Raw genomic sequence first — 22,073 nt, 5'->3', positions numbered from 1 at the left:
ATAAAATATATATATATATATATATATATATATATATATATATATACAAATAATATACATATACATTCTGCTTTAAATGTTTAGTTTCATTCATTTTCTATTGTGTTTTGTTAATTTGTATTGGGTCCTTTTAAGTCCCTGTCTATACAGTAATTATTAGTTTTTATTGAAGTTTTATTTTATTTAGCTTTAGTTATTTGATCAATTGCATTTAACTGAATGAAAAAGAGAAATGTTGCCTTGGCAACTAGCTGAATGCTAAAATAAATAATTAAATATAAATACATACATTTATACTTCTTTTTAATTCATATATTAAATTATTTTGATATTATTTCCAGTAACAAAAATGTTTTTTATGATTTAATATGATATAAGTTTTAGTTAATTATAATAAACCCCATGAGCATCAGGTCAAACACGTCACACACTCACATGAGCAAAAAAGTCTGAACACAGTGAATGAATCTACAGCATCACAATTGAACACACTGAATCATGCTCCTCATGACCTAAAAACCATCTGATCTAAATGCTTCTGCTTCAATGCTCAAAATGAGTTTGACTTGCACCAGATAGTAGCTGAAATGCATCACGAATCGCTCATCACACGTTCCTCCTTCACCAGCATCCCAGAATGCATCTCATGAAGAACGGATCTGCAATCTAGTCAAAGATTTGCATTTGTGTTTTTATCATTCCCAGAATTCCACTGGTGTGATTTCATGAGAAAAAGTGAAAGAACGAGCGCATGTAACATGTGTACCTAGTTGTACAAACCACACAATCATATGATCCTGTTGATAAAGTCCCAGGCACAGGCAGTGAAACAGCATCTGATGATTTATAAGCTTAAAAACACGGTTACATAATGAACCTTTAAGACGCTGTGTGTGTGGATGTGGTTTTAATATGAATGTTGGACCTCACAGCTGGAGAGAATCATGTTTCGCTTTTACAGGAAAATCCCAGGATTCCTGGAACAGCTGCTGGAGATCAAACTCGACTGGCAGACATGAAGCCAGAGGATCAGAAATACAACGCTGACCTCTGACCTGTGCAGTGACTCTCACCATTGCAGAGGATCTTGTCAAGGGTGTAGAAGCCCTTCTCACAGCTGCACATGAAGCTGCCGGGGAGGTTGTAACACGTTTGGCTGCAGCCCGCAGGGAATTCTGAGTCTTCACACTCATTAATATCTGTGAACAAATGGAGTCAAAAAAATAAATACCAATAAAGCTGCAGACAGAAATGATCCGTCAGATAGTCTGTTCACCACTAGTACTAACTTCTGAGCTAGGTGGCGCTGTAACCTTTGCTTGTAAATGCATTATTTACATTTATGCAGTTGGCAGCCGCTTTTATTCAAACGATTTACACAGCATTTAAGGTTTACATTTGATCAGTTCATGGATTCCTTAGCAAAATGATGATATATCGGGGTTATTATAGTAAACAAAAACAATAAAGAAAACTTAAAATAAAAATAAACATTACCTGAAATTAAATTAAATATGCAAAGAAACTGTTTCAACTAGTTTCCAAAGCAACATTTCAAAATTTCATTTAGTTTAGCTAATATATTAAAATAACTAATACTGTTATATATTCAAACATAATCGTACAATACTACTGTATTTCATTTGCAACTTAGTGTTATTGTAAATGAAAAAAATATATATTGTAAATTTTATTGTAAACTAAAAATCACTCACTTCATTAAATATTAAATACTTAAAGAAAGTTTAAAGAAAGGATTAAAGAAAGTTCAGAATTTCACACTTAGAGAGAGATCGACCGATGATCAATTTTCCCAATATTTTTTCTGATATTTTAGCATTTTTCAATAATCAGATATAAATTTTGTAATACCTGATATACTGTCTACCATCTTGTGCTTGTTTTAAGAATTGCACACAAGACCACCATTACGGCACTGCGTCTGAGAGCAAACGAGTCAACAACTGTGTTCACAGGTAACTTAAAGGGATAGTTCACCCAAAAATGAAAATTTGATGTTTATTTGCTTACCCCCAGGGCATCGAAAATGTAGGTGACTTTGTTTCTTCAGTAGAACACAAACGAAGATTTTTAACACAAACCGTTGCAGTCTGTCAGTCTTATAATGGAAGTGAATGATAATCACGGCTTTGAAAGTAAAAATAAACATACTCAAACAAAACCAAATTAAACCCTGCAGCTCGTGACGATACATTGATGTGTAAAGACACATAATGATCAGTCTGTGCAAGAAACTGAACAGTATTTATATCGTTATTTACCTCTAATGCACTGTAATGTCTGAACTGTCCTGAGCGCGTCCTCGACTTTGCTTTGCCTTAATTCATACACTTTATTTATCATAACAGCCATTAATACACAAATGGTACATAAATATTTGATATGTAGTAGGGATGTAACGATTACTGGTTTGACGATAAATCATGATAAAATTCCCCATGTTTACCGTTTCATCTTTTAATTATCATTAAAACCGTATTAGATTACCGTGATTTGAACAACTCGCGATAAATAAATACGGTCCAGCATAAAGCACAGTTTTCAGTAACAGTCTCACGTGTGCACAGCAGCAGAGTAGTTTCGTTTTGAGTGAAAACAGGGCGGAAAAGCTGGGAGGTTTTAAAAGAGTGCTAAGGGAATTATACAAATTAATATATGAATGAATTTAATTACATGAATGTACCTCTGAAGGTTCTGACTGACTTCAGAAACAATTTGATGGCATTTTGTGTTCATCTTCGCTCCATGTTATACCTAAAGGAAGTGTTCTTAATCACAATACCGCTTTGTCCACGGAGGTTACGGGAAACAGCTCTAATTCAGCTTTTCCATCAGCGCCACCTGCTGTCAGTGAGAGGATTTACAGAGACTTATATTTATTTACATTCAGCCTGTGAGCAGTTTCTGTCTGGCCATAAATGGACCGAATTTGCATGACCTGCTGTAAATTTTGATCGGTTGATGGAAAAACAAGCTTATGTGGATTCTACACATTTAAACAATTCAGATAAGTTATCTAGAATTATTTATGGAGCAGATAAAATACGTATAATCATTTATTAATCAATTATCATTTTGACATATCTTTTCTTTATTTAAAGGTTGAAATGTGAGGTTTACCTTTTTATGAAACTTTTTCAAAGCTTTATTTGAACATTTACATTAGATATTTCAACATGCTATTAAACTGTTGTTAGTCAAGTTGTCACTTAAAATCCAAACATCATTGGTAATGTTATTGTTTTAGTGATTATGCAAACAAAAAGTCATTTTATTTGTTGTTTGTTGATTTTTAAATATAAAACTTGAAGTGATTTATGTGTCGGTACTTTCTGAACAGCTCCAGCACATTTTAACAATACAGTGATAATACTGATAACCGTGTTAATTTTGGTCACTATAATCGTGATAAGAAATGTTCATACCGTTACATCCCTAATATGTAGTTGCTAGGAAATAGAGACAAACTCACATGGTCATGCAATTCATTAAGTCATGTCCCAAAAACATAACTTTACATGAATTAAAACACCCTTGAATGAGTGTATTTTGGAAATAAAACAGCTTAATTTAATCCTCTCTCTGTTGTCTAGGCTCATCATTAGTTTTGTGAAGTCTCAGTGCAGTGTAATGAACATGAAAACGTTTTGTGGTCAGTATGATGAATCTCAGCTCACCCTGCTCACAGCGCTGACCCCTCCATCCAGCTTTACACACACACGTGAAGGAGCCCTGACCATCCACACAGCGCTCATAACCGTCCTTATGACACGGCAGCGGCAGACACTGGTTACTGATCTCTGAAACACAACAAACAACTCAAACTCACAATCAACACAGACATAACACGGTCTCAGATACACTGACTAGTAGATAACAGTACTAGTGCTGGATCACCTTGAACACAGGTACGGAGGTTCTGAGGGATTCCAGGCTCAGAGTTTGGATTATTGATCCCAACGCGGTGAGATCCCAGACACACTAAAGAGAAAACAACAAGATACAACACATACACGACATGACACACACACTTCAGTCCATCTAATGATGCACTGTTACGTCACACAACATGTCATAAATACAGTTTTCAATCAATTACAATTGCTTCTTTAAAAAAAAAACTGATCAGTTTAGGATTGTGTAACAATATATTCGACTTAACTATGAATACAGACTCATAAATGTGTAAAAAAAAAAAACCCCACAAACTAGCATATTTTACAGCACAGTTTCTACAGCAACTTCTCAATCTTATTGTAATGTTGACTGTATTTCTATCATGCAAACTCTCTGAAGATTTTAGCATGGTAATGGATATGACAATGTTAATGTATTTGGTCTTGGTGGAATAGATCTGCTACGCTGCTGCTGAATTGCTGCTGCTGTTGGTTGTTGCTGCTGCAAGCAAGTACAGGAACTTGCTACTGCCAATACATAAGCCGATACATACTGCTGCTGCACAAATAGCATATAAAATAACCAATAGCAGATCTATACAGGTGGAGCTAGGGAAGGTGGAGGGTTTCAGAGGAACTCTGAAATTATCTAAATTAAATAACGGCCAGCTAAAGCCTGACAAGCTAACCATTTTTTTTTATTACATTTAATATAATTTTGACACTTTAGCTGTTTGCATGTTATCTATTCATTTCAGATTTTTTCTTTTTACTTTTTTTTCATTTTATCTGTTCTCAATTTTGAGATCCAAAACTTCCAAAATCTAAAATACACATTTAAGTGTTTCTTTTTTTGCACTTTATCTATTTGCATCTGTAGATTTCAGTTCCAATCCATATCTTTAAAGAGTTTTTTTTCCTCTTACATACACCAAACTTTTCCGTTTCTATATTCTGAAGGCTTTTACTGAGGGGTTTGTTCATATATCATTCACACATTTATACAACATTTTATCCCTAAAATATGGTGAAAAAGTATTTGTTTTCTGTCTGTTGACTATTTTCTGATTTATGGAGTGATAAAAAGAAATCCAAAATCCCATCTGAAATTTTTTTTACTCTAATATGTCAGCAAAATCCAAACAAGTTTTGAACCTGGCTTTATCCAATGTTCAGATTTATGTTCTGGAAATGTATGCAAATTAGTGCATGTTTAATTAGATAAATCCTTGTTTATATGCATAATTTTACAGAACATTTCAGAAATCTTGCAATACAGAACAATTCTCTTAATGTATTGTGATTAATCAACTGGGGAGCTATGATGATATATATTAGTTAACGTTTTACCCTATTAACCTGTAGTGTCTTTCCTTAAGTTTTTGTACTTTTATAATAAGTACTTTTAAAATTGGGACAAATAGACTGACTGAGTCAAAGCAGCTTCAGTCAGAGTGAGTTTTGCAATCAGATTCCAATGTGACGGTCACTGAAGTGTGAGCTGACATCACACATCATTCAGACCCACTGTGCATGCTGTGGGTTACAGTAAGTGTTTATTTGCACAAAAATATTGATGACGACTTACCAACATACTTGGGATAGAAATATTCCTGGAAGATTAAAAAAAACATGTCATGATGACATTATGCACACACATCATAAAGCAGTTCAGTGATTCATTTCCAGTTCACAAACCTCACTGTCAACACAAACGATCTCATGACTGAACGCACGCACACGGCTGACAGGTCAATGTCAATGTCAACAGCATGACGGATCACAACACAAACATCAGAGCATCGATTGGCTGACAGAACTCACCGTTTCTAGATTGTTCTCAAATATTTCTCGTGCCTCCTCTTTATTACACAGCTCCTCGATGCATTCGCGCTCCAGGTTTCCTTTCTTGCTCTCCTCAAACAGGGTGTTTGCACGTCTATGTCGCAGGAGGAACTGAGACGCTTTATTCTGTGAGAGAACTGGACATGAGAGCACATCAGATCAGTGTGTTTGACTGGCTTTACTCACAAAAACATACCAACTGTGCCATTAAATTAACATGGCATTTGGGCGAACACCGTGGTAATACCACAATTTTAATGGTCAATGAGTGTGTGCACAAGTTATGGATGTTATACACCATATTCACTCAATATTTACAATATTTAATTATAAAAACATTATTCCTTAACAAAACAGTCTCTAGACTTTCAAACTGACTCATGTAAGAGCTAAAGATTCTGTGCCATTATCAGCCAATATTTCTGATTGATCAGGCTGGCCTATATACACTGCCGTTCAAAAGTTTGGGATTACCTTACTATTTTTTTTTATTTTGTAGCAGAAACAGGTTCTATCATACATTACAGTAAAATATTTTGCAATGCAAAAAGTCTCAATGCTTGTAAAATGTCTTTCAGTTTCTTTAAGCTTAAATGTGTGTGTGTGTGTGTGTGTGTGTGTATGTATAATGAATATATATATATATATATATATATACACACACTTATATTGTTAGAAATTATTTCTATTTTGAATAAATGCTGTTATTTTTAACTTGTTATTCATCAAAGAATCCCCAAAAAAGGTATCACAAAAAAAATAAGCAGCAAAAACTGCTTCCAACATTGATAATAAATCAGCATATTAGAATGATTTCTGAAGGATCATGTGACACTGAAGACTGGAGTAATGAAGCTGAAAATACAGTTTTGATCACAGCAATAAATCATATTTTAAAGTATATTAAAACAGAACACAGAAATTTAATAAATAAGGTTATTTAGTAATATTTCACAATATTACTGTTTTTTCTGTATTGTTGATCAAATAAATGCAGCCTTGATGAGCATAAGAGAATTCTTTATAAAGTAATAAAAATCATACTGATCCCAAACTTTTGAACGGCAGTGTATATCAATCTATCACTATTTTCAAGTACCTCTGAGTGCCAAGTACTGTAAATACCATGGTACATTACTATTGTAATCATGGTTTATATAAATGTGCATGGCACTTCCGTAGTTTATTAATGAGGCTCAGTATGAAAGATTCAAACATTAGACTGGAACATAAAGCTCAGTGAAGACCAGACAGATCTTCAGAAAATGAGTCCATCATGGATGTCAGCTTTAACTCGATCAAATGCCTTCATTGTGCGGGTCAGTTCAGAGATCTATTCCCCAACAAGTCTCTTTCTAGAGAATATTTCTGGAATAAACATTTTAACAGAACAAATATCTTCAACACTGACACACAGTTTGAGATTAACCACAACATGGTGTATTTTAAACAAGACTATTGATTTTAACTGTTTTCAGTCTGTAATGTAGAGCAGTTTCATTAACACCCCCAACACACACACACACACACACACACACACACACATACATACACACACACACACACACACATACACATACACACACACAAAATGAATGAAACAGGCATACTGCATATCTTCAGTCACATCTTGTAAAGCGGTCTGCATTTTTGGAAACATTGTTACAGTTACTTTTGTAAACACTGCTACGTTGTTACTTTGTAAATGCTGTTATTTTTTTTAGAAAAATTACTACTTTGTTACTTTTGTAAACTGCAACATTTTTATTTTGTAAATACTGCTACTTTTGCAAACACTGCAACACTGTGTAAATGTATTGTACACTTTTATAAACACTGTTACTTTGGGAATACTGCTATTGTTTGAAGCATTGTTACTGTTCCATTTGGAAACACTGCTACAATGTTACTTTGTAAATACCGTTATTTTTTTTAGAAACACTAAGTTAATTTTGTAAACACCGTTACATTGAAACACTGTGACTTCATTTGAACTAACAAATAAATACAATCATATTCATGTCATACGCTACAAAAATGTACTGTGGTAAACATGGTAGTTTCCTCCAAACTACCATAGTTACTACTGATATAAAAGCACAATACTTTACTCAAAGACCCTGTTTGTCATTTTGATTAATTTCATTTTAATAACAGCGACTAATACCAAATTACCAGTTTTACGGTAAGCTAAAGTAAAATAGCTAGTATATTTTGGTGTAAACTCTGGTTAATGTAAAGGTAAACACTGCTCAACAAACAACGGCTGCTGAAACTAGCGGATTTTGCGCTGTGCTCTGGACCCTTTTAATCACTTTGTGACAGCAAACGGTTAGTAAAGTGAATGTTTTCACCTCTGTGAGCCGTTATTGGTTCGTTTGTGCTCGATGGTCTGTTTTACTCACATCGCTGTGACCCGCAGAGTTCAGCACGCAGCAGCAGCAGCACGAGGCCGAGCAGAGAGCCGCTCCGCGCCGCCGTCAGTCTCCTCATGCTCTCGCTGTTCGATACGGTCAGTCACTCCAAAAACCTCCGGTTCTGGTCCAAAATCAAACAGTGGATTCTTCTTGTTAAGCTCCTCTAGTTCGGCCAGAAACGCAGCGCGTGCGAACTCATGACTGCCAGTATAAATAAACTAGTAGCTGGTGAATGCGCTCTGGCAGGCTGAAGTTAAAGGAAATTATGTAACAGGAATTACAGCTGATTTTGTTCTTGATAAATAGTTTAACCTCTTAATTTATCCAGTTAAAAAGTTTGCGCTTGACAAACAGTTGACACACAAACAAACAAACAACCAAAACCAAAGAAATCTAAAAGAAAAAAAAGTTCTCAAAAAATGTCTCGTGTAGCAGCTTTCAACACTGCTAGATTGTTACTTTGTAAATGCTGTTATTTTCAGAAAAGACATTGTTTCTTTGTTGCTCAGATCTCAATACGAACTCATTTCTCATTAAATGATCTCAACTGCTCCACATTTATTTTATAGCTCTAGACATTTACTGGCTGAACCAGTGACCCATTTGGGTCCTTTTTATTTCTCCAAACATGTTTTAGGAGAAACATCTGAGCTCATGATGAGCAATGGAACTTTCCTCTGGATGGAACAAAATGACATTAATTGATCAGTAAAACCTATTAACATGGAAAACAACAATGATGTAGCTGTGTTTTCGCTGGAGTCATTTTTCATCCTTTATGTTTAGTGCTTTTGAGTAGCTGTTTTGAAAGCAAACAGTATTTGAGAATAAAAGACTCAAGACTGATTTCTTTGCTATTGCCTTCATTTGGACAAAAGAAACGTGTCTCTTTCAGTTGGTTGGTCTGTACACACATCACACAAACACCACTCTCGCTTCATAGGGATCTGTGATCAAAGTTCCTTCATCAATTACTCAACAGATCAAAAGCAGGCAAATTACTTATAGGTGACATTATTGCATACTTCATACTGTGCGTTTGGATTATTTTGAGTTTTCTTTTTTCACAAAAGCATTATTCTGTGATATAAAAATAAACAGCATTTCATTTGAGGGGGGAAACGGGGCTGTTTTAAAATATCTAAGCACGGAAACATGCATCACTGAGGGACGTACAGAAACAGAAGGACCCTGTGTTAACAAAAATGCAACACCATACTAACAAGAGTGAAGTGACGTGTGGCCAAGTATGGTGACCCATACTCAGAATTTGTGAAGAAGAATGTAAGTGTGAATCTCCAGCTCATATTTCACCCCGAATTCATAAGAAAATGAGAAACAAGTTTCCCCATAAAGAAAATCAGTGTTTTTCACATTACTATGGAAGCTTGTTTCTGTCAAGGGATAAAGAAAAAAAAGTAATTGCAACTATTATGAGAAAAAAAAGTCCGAATTGAGATAAAAACTCAATTCTAAGAAGAAAAGTCAGAATTGCGAGATAAAAACTCACCACTGTAAAAAAATTTTTTTCGAAGATGTAAAGGAAACAACGATTATTGGAGTATGGTTTTCAAGAAAATAGAATTTCACTTTTAATTCAGTGTGTTACTTGCCATTTCTTAGTAAGTGTTTGTGAAATTTACTAGCATTTTCAGAGTGAACATTTTCTACACCATTTTTTTCAGTGCAATTATCTTACTATTTTTTTTTTATAGCAGAAACAGGTTCTATCATACATTACAGTAAAATATTTTGCAATGCAAAAAGTCTTAATGCTTGTAAAATGTCTTTCAGTTTCTTTAAGCTTAAATGTGTGTGTGTGTGTGTATATATGTATGTGTGTATATGTATATATATATATATACAGTGGGTACGGAAAGTATTCAGACCCCCTTAAATTTTTCACTCTTTGTTATATTGCAGCCATTTGCTAAAATCATTTAAGTAAATTTTTTTTCCTCATTAATGTACACACAGCACCCCATATTGCCCCCCCCACTGTATATATATATAGATAGATAGATAGATAGATTTGATTTTAGGGTGAAATATGAGCAGGGCATTATCTTGACAGATTTCATGAAATGCATCAAAATAATTACATTCATATCAAAGGTCTATAAAGTGTGATGTGATAAAATGGGAGTTATTAATCATAATTAATCACGGAAACACACTCATGCACGCTTGCTTCAGATTCAAACACACACACACACACACACACACACACAAGCTGTGAGACACAACAGAAAGTAACGGATCAGTCGTTCTGGTCCCTTTGCAGAAAAACAGCCCCAAAGCATGATGTTTCCACCCCCATGCTTCACAGTAGGTATGGTGTTCTTTGGATGCAACTCAGCATTCTTTCTCCTCCAAACACGACAAGTTGAGTTTTTACCAAAAAGTTCTATTTTGGTTTCATCTGACCATATGACATTCTCCCAATTCTCTTCTGGATCATCCAAATGCTCTCTAGCAAACTTTAGACGGGCCTGGACATGTACTGGCTTAAGCAGGGGGACACGTCTGGCACTGCAGGATTTGAGTCCCTGGCGGCGCAGTGTGTTACTGATGGTAGCCTTTGTTACTTTGGTCCCAGCTCTCTGCAGGTCATTCACTAGGTCCCCCCGTGTGGTTGTGGGATTTTTGCTCACAGTTCTTGTGATCGTTTTGACCCCACGGGGTGAGATCTTGCGTGGAGCCCCATATCGAGGGAGATTATCAGTGGTCTTGTGTGTCTTCCATTTTCTAATAATTGCTCCCACAGTTGATTTCTTCACACCAAGCTGCTTACCTATTGCAGATTCAGTCTTCCCAGCCTGGTGCAGGTCTACAATTTTGTTTCTGGTGTCCTTTGACAGCTCTTTGGTCTTGGCCATGGTGGAGTTTGGAGTGTGACTGTTTGAGGTTGTGGACAGGTGTCTTTTATACTGATAACAAGTTCAAACAGATGCCATTAATACAGGTAACCAGTGGAGGACAGAGGAGCCTCTTAAAGAAGAAGTTACAGGTCTGTGAGAGCCAGAAATCTTGCTTGTTTGTAGGTGACCAAATACTTATTTTACCGAGGAATTTACCAATTAATTCTTTAAAAATCCTACAATGTGATTTTCTGGATTTTTTTTTCTCATTTTGTCTCTCATAGTTGAGGTATACCTATGATGAAAATTACAGGCCTCTCTCATCTTTTTAAGTGGGAGAACTTGCACAATTGGTGGCTGACTAAATACTTTCCCCCCCCACTGTATATATATATAGATAGATAGATAGATAGATTTGATTTTAGGGTGAAATATGAGCAGGGCATTATCTTGACAGATTTCATGAAATGCATCAAAATAATTACATTCATATCAAAGGTCTATAAAGTGTGATGTGATAAAATGGGAGTTATTAATCATAATTAATCACTGAAACACACTCATGCACGCTTGCTTCAGATTCAAACACACACACACACACACAAGCTGTGAGACACAACAGAAAGTATAAAACACAAATGTGATGCTGAACACAACTGGACCCACTAACCATCAGAAAGTGGTTTAGCGTCACGCCACATGCTGGAAACAGCTGGCATAAGGACATCTGCATGCTTCAACACACACAACATGACACATTTCCCACAATGCAGCACTGCTTCAGCTGGCGTGACGACACAAGTGTGAGTAAGGGGAAGTGCAGGCAGAAACAGAGCAGAATATTTCTACACGAGTTAAAAACATGGTTACAGTTCATCAGGTTCAGCCGCAGGTCTCACATCCACCGACATCTCAAAAACCCTTTCAAAGCAAAGGATTGTGGGATCTGTCCTTTGGCCCAATACTCTGTTTATAAAAACATCCACAGCTACAGGACATCTGGTCGTCTCCTAGCTTAAAAACATCACAAAATGTTATAACGTGCCGTGAGGCGGAGCTACATGGTCCACAGGTGCGTGTGACGCCATTCAGAGGAAGCTGTTGGCTGATTAAAATCATATAAAAGCACCAGAGGTTTAGCTTTTGTCTGTGGCCACCTTGGCAATCACAACTCAAGAGTTTCCTGTCTGAGATGCGACTGTTGCCGTGGAGACTGTGCAGTGTCTGCAGTGGGCGTGGTCAGATGGAGTAGGTGGAGCTTTCTGATTGCTGGCGGATGTAACACTGGAAGCTCTGATCACCGATTGGATGTTCCCTGTAAACACAAAAACATGATGCATCAGAACAGAACTTCCTTCCTGTGGACACAAATAACTGACTTATAAGTAACAAATAAAGTTAATCAATTAGTCAAAGTGCTGTTTTTATTTTATAAATATATTTATATATATTTATACTATTATAGTATATATTAATATTTTGAAATAGATTTTATGTTTGTAGTTTCAGTTTTGTAATTTTTTTAATATTTATCTTTATTTTTATTTCACTTTTAGTAATTTTTGTTGTGCTTTTATCAATTTTACTATTTTTTTTCTATTTCTATTTCTTTAATTTATTTTAATTGAGACTTTAGTAATTTTATGTGCTTTTGTCACTTTTATTAGCTTTTTATATTTCTCTGTCTTTATTTTTATTTAAGTTTTAGTAATTTTGTTACGTGCTTTTTCATTTTATTTGTTTTTTATATTTCTATTTATCTTTCATTTATTTTTATTTCAGTTTTAGTAATTTTGTTATGCTTTTATCATTTGTATTAGTTTTTTGTATTTCTATTTATCTGTAACGTATTTTAGTTTTGGTAATTTTTTTATATTTCTATTTAACTTTATTTCAGGTTTAGTTTTAGTAAATTTAACTTAAAATAAGGACAGCTCTATATGTAAAGTTTGATATATATTCTAACCAACTTTATCGACATATATACAGTACACTTGCATAAAGCAATATATACTATATATCAATTGCCTGATTTTTTATTTTGTCGACAAATGTTAAGTATATAACCGTCCAGTTCTAATCTACTAAATGCAACTATAAGACATGAAGATATTAAGATTAAGAACATCATGATTTTCTGCTTTGAAACAATGTGTACTTGAAAAGCGCTATTTCAATACATTTGACTTGGCTTGGTATAACTTATCTAGTCACAGATGAGTGGTTCGTCGATACTTACTGGCTGCCGTACTTGGTTTTCCTGAACTTGTCTCGTTTGTACTGCATGTGCTGCTGCTCCAGTGTCTGTACGGCTGAGATGACAAGTCTCAGGGTTTTATACGTCTCCTGCGGGTCGTCGATCACAAACGTGGAGTATTCCTCCTGCTCTGGGCCATCGTACACCGACTTACTGCCACAGGCCTCTGGATGGAGAGATGAGACGCATTACGGGACTGATGTACAAGTGTTTGCAACCTGCTGCATGCTGATTGTCAGTAATACCACAGTATTCTTCAAAATGCATGATGACACATGCAACAAATAGAGTCAAAGTACTGTTCAATTATTTTAAACCAATGTTATTTTTTATAAAGTATTATAGTATTTATTAATATTTTTAAATTAGCTTTTTGATTTTATTTAATTAATTTTAGTTAAAGATTTAGTCCGTTTGTTATGTGCTTTTGTCATTTTTATTATTCTATTTATCTTTATTTTTATTTCAGTTTTAGTCATTTTTCTGGACATTATATTTAATAATAATATAATATCTATTTTTCCCCCCACTTTACTCTCTCTCACCCTGCATCTTCACTAGTTTGGACATGTACGTGCTGTAGAGCGAGTAGATCCTCTCCGTCTCTCTGTCTCCATCCACGTCCAGCTGGATGTTGGCAGGAAGTCCTCTGAACGACACAAACACAGACACAAACCGTCTGAACCCTTGATCATGCCACATCATATGCATAAGGGGCAGTTCACACAGAACCGGTTTTAAACCGCAGGTGGATAGGGTAAAATGTTTAACTAATAGTTTATCACTCCATAAATCAGAAAATACTGTCAACAGACAAAAAATAAATACATTTTCACCATGTTTTTAGGAATAAAATGTTACGTAATAAAACTGTAAATAAAATAAAACGGAATCAAACTGTAAAGTTTGGTGTATGTAAGAGGAAAAAAACTCTTTAAAGATATGGATTGCAATTGAAATCTACAGACGCAAGTAGATAAAGTGCAATGAAAGAAACACTTAAATGTGTATTTTGGATATTTTCTTTTCACTAGTCTGAAAGAAGACATGTTATGGAAGCAAAACAGACTATAATCACAAAACTGAGCAGAGAATAAAAAACACTGGTTTTGTCTGTAGTGTCTTGATTTAAAAATGCAAGAAGTTAAAGTGTTAAAATGTTTTTGAAAGAAGTCTCCTCTGCTCACCAAGGCTACATTTATTTGATGGGAAAAACACAACAATAAAAACAGTAATATTGTGAAATATTATTTCAATTTAAAGTAAGTGTTTTCTATGTGTATATATATATTAAAATACCATTTATTCCTGTGATCAGGTCTCGCCTGCTCAGCACAAATCTGAATCAGTGAGCACGCCAACCTCCTTCTAAACCCTTATGTCTGGGTTTCACTTGTCAGTGTTCATTGGCCTTTCTTGTACTACTCAGAGGTGACTGGGGCTCCCAAGTGAGACCCCATACATCAGTATCCACGTAACAGCAGGGTTACATATGTAACCGAGATGTTTTTTACACTTCTTTACACTCTTTATATGACTGCTATTCTGATATTCAGCAGTGTTGATGTTCTGCTCCTTCACAAACACATGATGGGATGTGCTTCAATACTCCACAGATGAACAGCAGATGCCTCACACACCTGTAGTGAGAGTATGGCACAAACCTTTTGCGTTACCTTTGGTTTTATGGTAGGTGAACTCGTGGTTGGTCAAGCGGAACCATCTCTTCTTGAAGTTCTTCAGACCGAAGCGGTTTCGCCCTTGAGCTCGTTTGATCATGAATCTGGAAGGTCGGAGGAGAACAAGACTTTAGTGAAGGTCTAAACTCAGATGCCCTCCAGCCTCAATCACACACTAACTACAATCTGATTGAAATTAATAATCAACTCATTCTGACGTCAACAAAACCAACCACAGTATTCATTAATCACATTACTGATTATTTTCACAATAAACATCCTATTTCTCTCTAAACTGGATTATTCTGGCACCCTGTTGCTGATGTTTATTTCCAGTGTTGTCTTCTCAATGTAAAAAGGACATTTGTACATTTTCAAATACTGTTGAATGAATTTCAGTAAACACTGTGTACATATAATTTCTGCATTCCAGGTAATTACAGTTAATTAAAACTAACACCATAAAAACCTTTTCATTACTTTAAATAAAGCAAACTTTATGAAATAAAATAAAATAAAATTAACTTTTTAAAATCTATTTATTTATTTTTTAAATAACAAAATTTTATCTCAGCTAGTTGGCAAGGCAACATTTTTTGTTTAATTTAAATTGTAGTACTAAAATAACTAAAACTAAAAAAACTAAAATTAATGAATAAAAATACATAGACATATTTAAAAGAAACCTAATACAATTTTTTTACAGTTTAACTTGAAGTGCTGAAATAACTAAAGCTAAATAAACTGAAATTAATAAACAAAAATTTATAAAAATTATACAAACATTTAAAAAATAATAATGACACAAACAACAAAATTACAAAATGTTAATGCAACTAAAAATTTAAAACATTTAAAATGCTAACAAAAACAATAATAGTAAATCAATGATACTAAAATAACTCTGCTGAGATCTCTTTAATATCTCAATTGATAGGCAAACTCAGACTAAATGGAGAGCAAAATTCACTGAAGTCTCTCCTGCTTGTCAGATGTACAGTATCTCCTGAGAAAAACACCCCAGTAATCTCCTCTAGAGAGAACAGTGTCTCCAATTGTGTTTAAAAGTCAGAGATCTCAATATGAGCTCAAACATCTCATCAAATGATCTGAGCTGCTCCACGTTCGATTTATAGCAACTAGTGGCTTAGCATGTGAGAGCACATTCAGTGAAACCGAACCGAGATCTCCATCAAGTCTCATGTTCTCTAAAGGGTTTGGTGTGGGTTTGCACACTAGAAAGGGTCTGTGTGTCTGTGCTCAATAACAGGGAAGGGAGAGTCCAGCAGGAACATCAGGAGAACAACAAACACATGGATAGTCTCATCCTGTCTCAGATACTGAGGAGGCTATGACGGGGGTCAGGAGGTCATGTATTAAGGGTCATAGGTCACAACGGCATCTTACCTGCCAGAACCTTTGGCATCAAATCTTTTAATAACGAGTTTAACACTCCTGCGTCCAGCAGAGAAACACAAATACACACACACAGACATGCTGATTTGTCCTCATGTCTCACACTGATACAGTGACACATGACGGTCATGTGAGTGTCTCTCACCCTTCCTTCAGCATGATGGGCGTCTCAATGCTCTTCTGATCCCAGCGGGCCGAGGACGAGATCAGATCCAGGAACTGCGACACAGACACACACGGCTCACATCAGAACACATACTGAAGCAGAGCAATTTAAGGGGGTCTGAATACTTTCCGTACCCACTGTATGTGATAGACACGAAACACTCACGTTCTTTACTGCATCGGCGTACTTCTGCTCATTGAAGTAGTCATAGAAGGCGGCCATGTAGGACTCTTTGAAATTGGCCTGTCAAGAGAGACAGGGGCGTTCATTATCACAGAGAGGAGAATTTCTGTTCCCAGGAGTTTTTCATCAGATATCAGTCTGCATGTCTTCATCAATACATTTGAGTGAGCTATGGAGGTCAAAAAACATTGAATCTACATATTTATTTTTTTGTGCAAAAATGTGTCTTTGTCCAGCACTTTCTGTTCAGCCTTTCTGTTCAAAAATAATGTTTTGTTTTTGGTCATTTAAATCAAGAAATAAAATAAAATATAAATATTACATGATATTCATGAATATTCTAAAAAACTAAAAGAAAAAATGCATAAAAATAATAAAAGCACATAACAAACTTACCAAAACTAAAACTGAAAGAAAAATGAATTGAAGCTATATAGCAACACACATAAGAAAGTATAAAGATGTCAAAAGCGCATAATAAAATGACTAAAACTAAAAGAAAAATTAAAGCTATCCACCTTTAATCCTTAGTAAGCGATAAGCGCCGCCATGATGGATTCTAACTTCTGTTTGGATGCTCTCATGTTCCGGTCTCCATAGAAAACCATGTTAAAATGGGCTAAAAATATAGACTGATTTTAATTAAACAAACTTTATTCAATATAACTAAATATAAAAATGTGCGCAGGGTTAAGCTGTGCTGTTGTTGGCTGCCACAGAAACAGCAATAAGCTAAAGGAATTCCTGTAATGTACTGGTTTTGCATACCAGCAAATCTGTCCGTGTCTGGCACTGTACGCCTTGCATTCACGATTAGTGGTCGACCGATATTGGTTTTTTTGACTGCCGATGCCGATATCTTGGAAAGCAGGGTGGCCGATGGCCGATATAATTTTATTTATATTATTTAGTATGTAAGAAATTTGAAATCAATTGAAAATGGATAAAAAAAATTAATGTGTAAAATAAACATGCTTATACTTTAATTGACACAGTATTTTTCACAAATAAACACATATTTAATAAAAAAATATAAATAAAAAGGAAGTAAACACTGTAACCAACAGGGCACTCAGTATTCTGGGAAGTTTGTGTGCATTGGGAATCACATTTTTTCAAATAAAGCCAAGGTAACACTCATTTCACATACAGCACACAGTGAAAATGACATGAATATGATAGTGGGCAAATAATGTGTAGCATAGTTTGAAATCACGAGTTTAAAGTGTATAAATCATGCGTCTCCAGTGAAGCTGAACTCTCCTCCTGTCCGCATTTAATTCGCACGGACCGACCATCACACAGAGAACACGCGGTCATGCAGGATACAAATGCACACTTTACAAGATCTCAACTAGATTCGACTAAGTTTGCAAGGTTTTTTAAAGTAGACATTCATTAGTCATCGAAAGATTTGTTTAAATGATATAAATGTGTATTTGCTGAATGCTGACAGCAAACGAGAAAGTATTTTAATGTTTGCCTTTCTATTACTAATAATATTAAAGCAATCGTTATAAAACAATTTTTGTATACATTTTAATTCCTTTGTTTAACAGTTCTATCTGATTATTAGACAGACTTCTGTCCGTATTAGACAGAACTGAACGACGACAGCAAACAAGAGGGAGAATGTGAGCGCTGTGTGTTCAGGTGCTGCCGTTCTCAGCGCCGTCAAAATGAAAGTCCCGCCACGAACACATCGGCCAAACAGAAAAACTTATCAGCCAAATATCCAAATATCGGCCGATATATCGGCCTTGGCGATATATCAGTCGACCACTATACACGATGACAAAAGAAAACGTTCATGGCTTGCAGAGCTTAAGTTAAAATACTGTGTGTGTAGTAATAAAATAATGTGTGCTCTTATCATTTTGTGGACAAAATCCCCTGAACTTTGCCCCAATCGGGAGCTGTATGTAGGAAATGTGCTCTCAATTTGTTTTCAATGCAGCTAACCGCGGGTCGCTTCATGTCATCTTCCTACTCATTAAACTATGACAGCTGAGTTACTGCAAAAAAGATGGTTATTGCAACACTGTCAAAGTCAAGTGATGAAACTATGGCACCATGTGCTTTTTAAAACCATTTTCATAACTTTAACGTTATATTATCGGCTCGAAAAATACATTAATTTGACTAGAAACACTAGAGACCAGAAATGTAAAGCATCGTTCCAGTATGAGTCAGGCGAGACTTTCACGCTCAGGAAAAAGGTGGATAAAGAAATATATAAAAATGAATAAAAATAAGAAAAACACATAAAATTACTGAAAACTAAAACTGAATGAAAAATTCATTAAAGCTATGTAGAATATGTATAAAAACTAAAATGACAAAAGCATGTTATAAAATGACTAAAACTTAAAAAAACCCTGAAATTATAAAAATAAAAGCCAATTCAAATATTAATAAATATTATGATAGTATATAAACAATACTAAAATATTTCAGGAAGTGACATCACAATTTTCTTACAGTGTGTATTAATTATAGTTACAATGTTTTAATATTATAATTTGTGAATATTACATTATATTATTTTATATTTATTATGTTACATATTATAAATAATATTTGTAACAGTAAATAACTATTGATAATGTTCACTTACAGATTTGGACTTGGCCAGGCTTCCCAGTGTTTGGATGGTTTTGGAAATGAGAGTCAGTGTCCGAGACGTGCACGGATCCTTTACAGTGACAGAATTGATCAAAATAAAACACTCGATCGTGATAAAGAAGAAGAGATGAACAGAGAGGAGGCTGTACACACCGGGTGATGCGGCCGCAGGTGGAAGAGGTTCGGTGACAAGATGGCAGGAGCGAAGAAACGGAGGAAGATGAAACTGCTGACAGCCGTGTAGCGCACATCCGGGTCGACTGCAAAAACACATACGCCATAATCATCAACATCATCACCACAGATCTCTGAGTGAGGCTTTACTGATGCCTCTCAACTAAAACAAAGCCAATCCTGTTCTCTGCAGTGTTCATCTGTGATCTGAAGGTGGCAGTATAACACTGACGGTTCAACACAGCAGCAAAAATAAACAGGAAGCTGGGTAGAGCACAACAAGTATGTAGGAAAATAAATGCCTGGTTACGGGACACTTATTACTGCTAACCTCATTCCACGAAAATCATTTCATCAAACTCCTGCTCCTTGAGTGAAATATACGTCTTTATGCATGTAACTGCTTGAGAGACCATTCAACTGCTTTTAAAACTGCCAATGAAAGATAAAACTATAAAACTAAAAATAATTTTTGGTTAATTGAAATCAAGCTAATATATATATTATATATAATATATATATACAGTGGGTACGGAAAGTATTCAGACCCCCTTAAATTTTTCACTCTTTGTTATATTGCAGCCATTTGCTAAAATCATTTAAGTTAATTTTTTTCCCTCCCACTGTATATATATATATATATATATATATATATATATATGATAAAAAACTACATTTCAAATTATAAATGCTGCCATGGCCACAAACTGAAAAACAAGCTGAAGTACAAAATTATTAAAACTAAAACTGAAAGAAAGATTTACCTTTCTAAAAATTAAACCTATTTAGAAATATTTAAATATTTTTAAATATTAAATATTTGCAACAAACAAATAACAAAATTACTGAAACTTGAATGAAAATTAAAATGACAACCGAAAATATAAAAATAAAAGTTAATTAAAAGTAATGGGTTGATCTTTACAGAATTGTTATTGTTAACAAAAACTAAAACTATTAAAAATAATTTTTGGTAATTGAAATCAAGCTGAAATACAATTGATATTAGATGAAAAACGTAGAAATTAGAAATAAAAATTTGAAACAAACTGAAATACAATGAGATGAAGTACTACAATGACTAAAACTTTAAGAAAAAATTAACATTAATAATCAACTCATTCTGACGTCAACAAAACCAACCACAGTATTCATTAATCACATTACTGATTATTTTCACAATAAACATCCTATTTCTCTCTAACCTGGATTATTCTGGCATCCTGTTGAACAACTGCTGACGTTTATTTCCAGTGTTGTCTTCTCAATGTATAAAGGACATTTGTACATTTTCAAATACTGTTGAATGAATTTCAGTAAACACTGTGTACATATAATTTCTGCATTCCAGGTAATTACAGTTAAAGGGGTCATATGATGCTTTTTTAAAGATAATTATTTTGTGTATTTGGTGTAACAGAATATGTTGACATGCTTTAATGTTCAAAAAACACATTATTTTTCAAATACTGTACATTATTGTTAAGTCCTCTATGCCCCGCCTCTCTCAAACGCTTCGTTTTCTACAAAGTCCCTCCTTCCGACAAGCGCAGTCTGCTCTGATCAAATAAAGTGCTTTTGCTTTCGCCTAGAAACACACAGCGTCTCCCTGACATGCTGCTTCAACACTAACTGCGGTTACTGAAACCACGCCTTCTTTCTTTGCGTGCACATTTGGGCGGCATTATGCAAATATTTCCACATAGTGAGGTAGATATGTGGGGGCGTGTTAGAACGAGCCATTTTAGGGGGGCGTGGCAGAGTCTTAACTTTGATAAAGAATATCTCTTTGGTTTTGAGACTTTAGTCTTTGCAACTTCAGGGATCTTATCTATGCACCACCAGCTTGTAACACTCCAAAGAGAAAGGAAAGCTTGAAATCGCATCATGTGACCCCTTTAATTAAAACTAACACCATAAAAACCTTTTCATTACTTTAAATAAAGTAAACATTATGAAATAACATAAAATGAACTTTTTAAAATCTATTTATTTACTTTTTCATAACTAAATTTTATCTCAGCTAGTTGCGAAGGCAACATTTAATATTTTTGTTTAGTTTAAATTGTAATACTAAAATAACTAAAACTAATTAAACTAAAATTAATAAAAGCTACATAGACATAAAAAAGAAAAATATTTACTTTAACCTGAAGTACTGAAATATATAAAGCTAAATGTAAAATGAATATATAAACATTAATAAAACTATATAGACATTTAAAAAAACTAGTAATAATGACACAAACAACAATTTTTTTATTAATTAATTAATTTAATTTAAATATTAGATAGAAAACTTAAATTAGAAATGCTTCCTTGGCAACGAACTGAAATATAATGAGTTGAAGTACTAAAATTAATAAAACTGAAAGAAAAATTAAAGCTAAAAATAAAAAATAATTACAGAAAAACATAATTACTAAAACTTAAACTAAAATAAAATAAAATGACAAAATGAACCAAAAAGATATCTGAATCCACTTGAATGCAAACGAGAACTGGGATTTGTTTTTTCATGTTTAAATCATTG

The 22,073-nt window shown here is 34.5% G+C and overlaps 2 protein-coding genes across 2 annotated transcripts in view; both read right to left on the bottom strand.

Moving 5' to 3' along the window:
• Positions 1 to 8,745, bottom strand: part of pros1 (protein S) — a 24,091-nt gene extending 15,346 nt beyond the window's left edge. Inside the window, 6 exon segments of the mRNA XM_016258390.1 lie at positions 1,074 to 1,199; positions 3,699 to 3,821; positions 3,919 to 4,002; positions 5,506 to 5,530; positions 5,742 to 5,899; positions 8,168 to 8,745. Coding sequence (XP_016113876.1) covers positions 1,074 to 1,199; positions 3,699 to 3,821; positions 3,919 to 4,002; positions 5,506 to 5,530; positions 5,742 to 5,899; positions 8,168 to 8,255 — 604 coding nt within the window. The 5' untranslated portion in view covers positions 8,256 to 8,745.
• Positions 8,746 to 11,421: 2,676 nt separating this feature from the next.
• The window catches only part of LOC107571979 (ras GTPase-activating protein 3-like), a 37,111-nt gene continuing 26,459 nt past the window's right edge, over positions 11,422 to 22,073 (bottom strand). Inside the window, exons 11-19 of the mRNA XM_016258382.1 lie at positions 19,520 to 19,626; positions 19,359 to 19,436; positions 16,724 to 16,801; positions 16,538 to 16,611; positions 16,384 to 16,431; positions 14,934 to 15,080; positions 13,843 to 14,081; positions 13,280 to 13,463; positions 11,422 to 12,355 (exon numbers count right to left, since the gene is read on the bottom strand). Coding sequence (XP_016113868.1) covers positions 12,280 to 12,355; positions 13,280 to 13,463; positions 13,843 to 14,081; positions 14,934 to 15,080; positions 16,384 to 16,431; positions 16,538 to 16,611; positions 16,724 to 16,801; positions 19,359 to 19,436; positions 19,520 to 19,626 — 1,031 coding nt within the window. The 3' untranslated portion in view covers positions 11,422 to 12,279. The remainder of the gene's footprint in view (positions 12,356 to 13,279; positions 13,464 to 13,842; positions 14,082 to 14,933; positions 15,081 to 16,383; positions 16,432 to 16,537; positions 16,612 to 16,723; positions 16,802 to 19,358; positions 19,437 to 19,519; positions 19,627 to 22,073) is intronic.

The sequence above is a fragment of the Sinocyclocheilus grahami genome, unplaced genomic scaffold (assembly GCF_001515645.1).
Source record: "Sinocyclocheilus grahami isolate Dianchi unplaced genomic scaffold, SAMN03320097.WGS_v1.1 scaffold1678.1, whole genome shotgun sequence".
In the NCBI taxonomy this organism is placed as follows: domain Eukaryota; kingdom Metazoa; phylum Chordata; class Actinopteri; order Cypriniformes; family Cyprinidae; genus Sinocyclocheilus; species Sinocyclocheilus grahami.
This window is presented reverse-complemented; position numbering and strand designations above follow the sequence as displayed.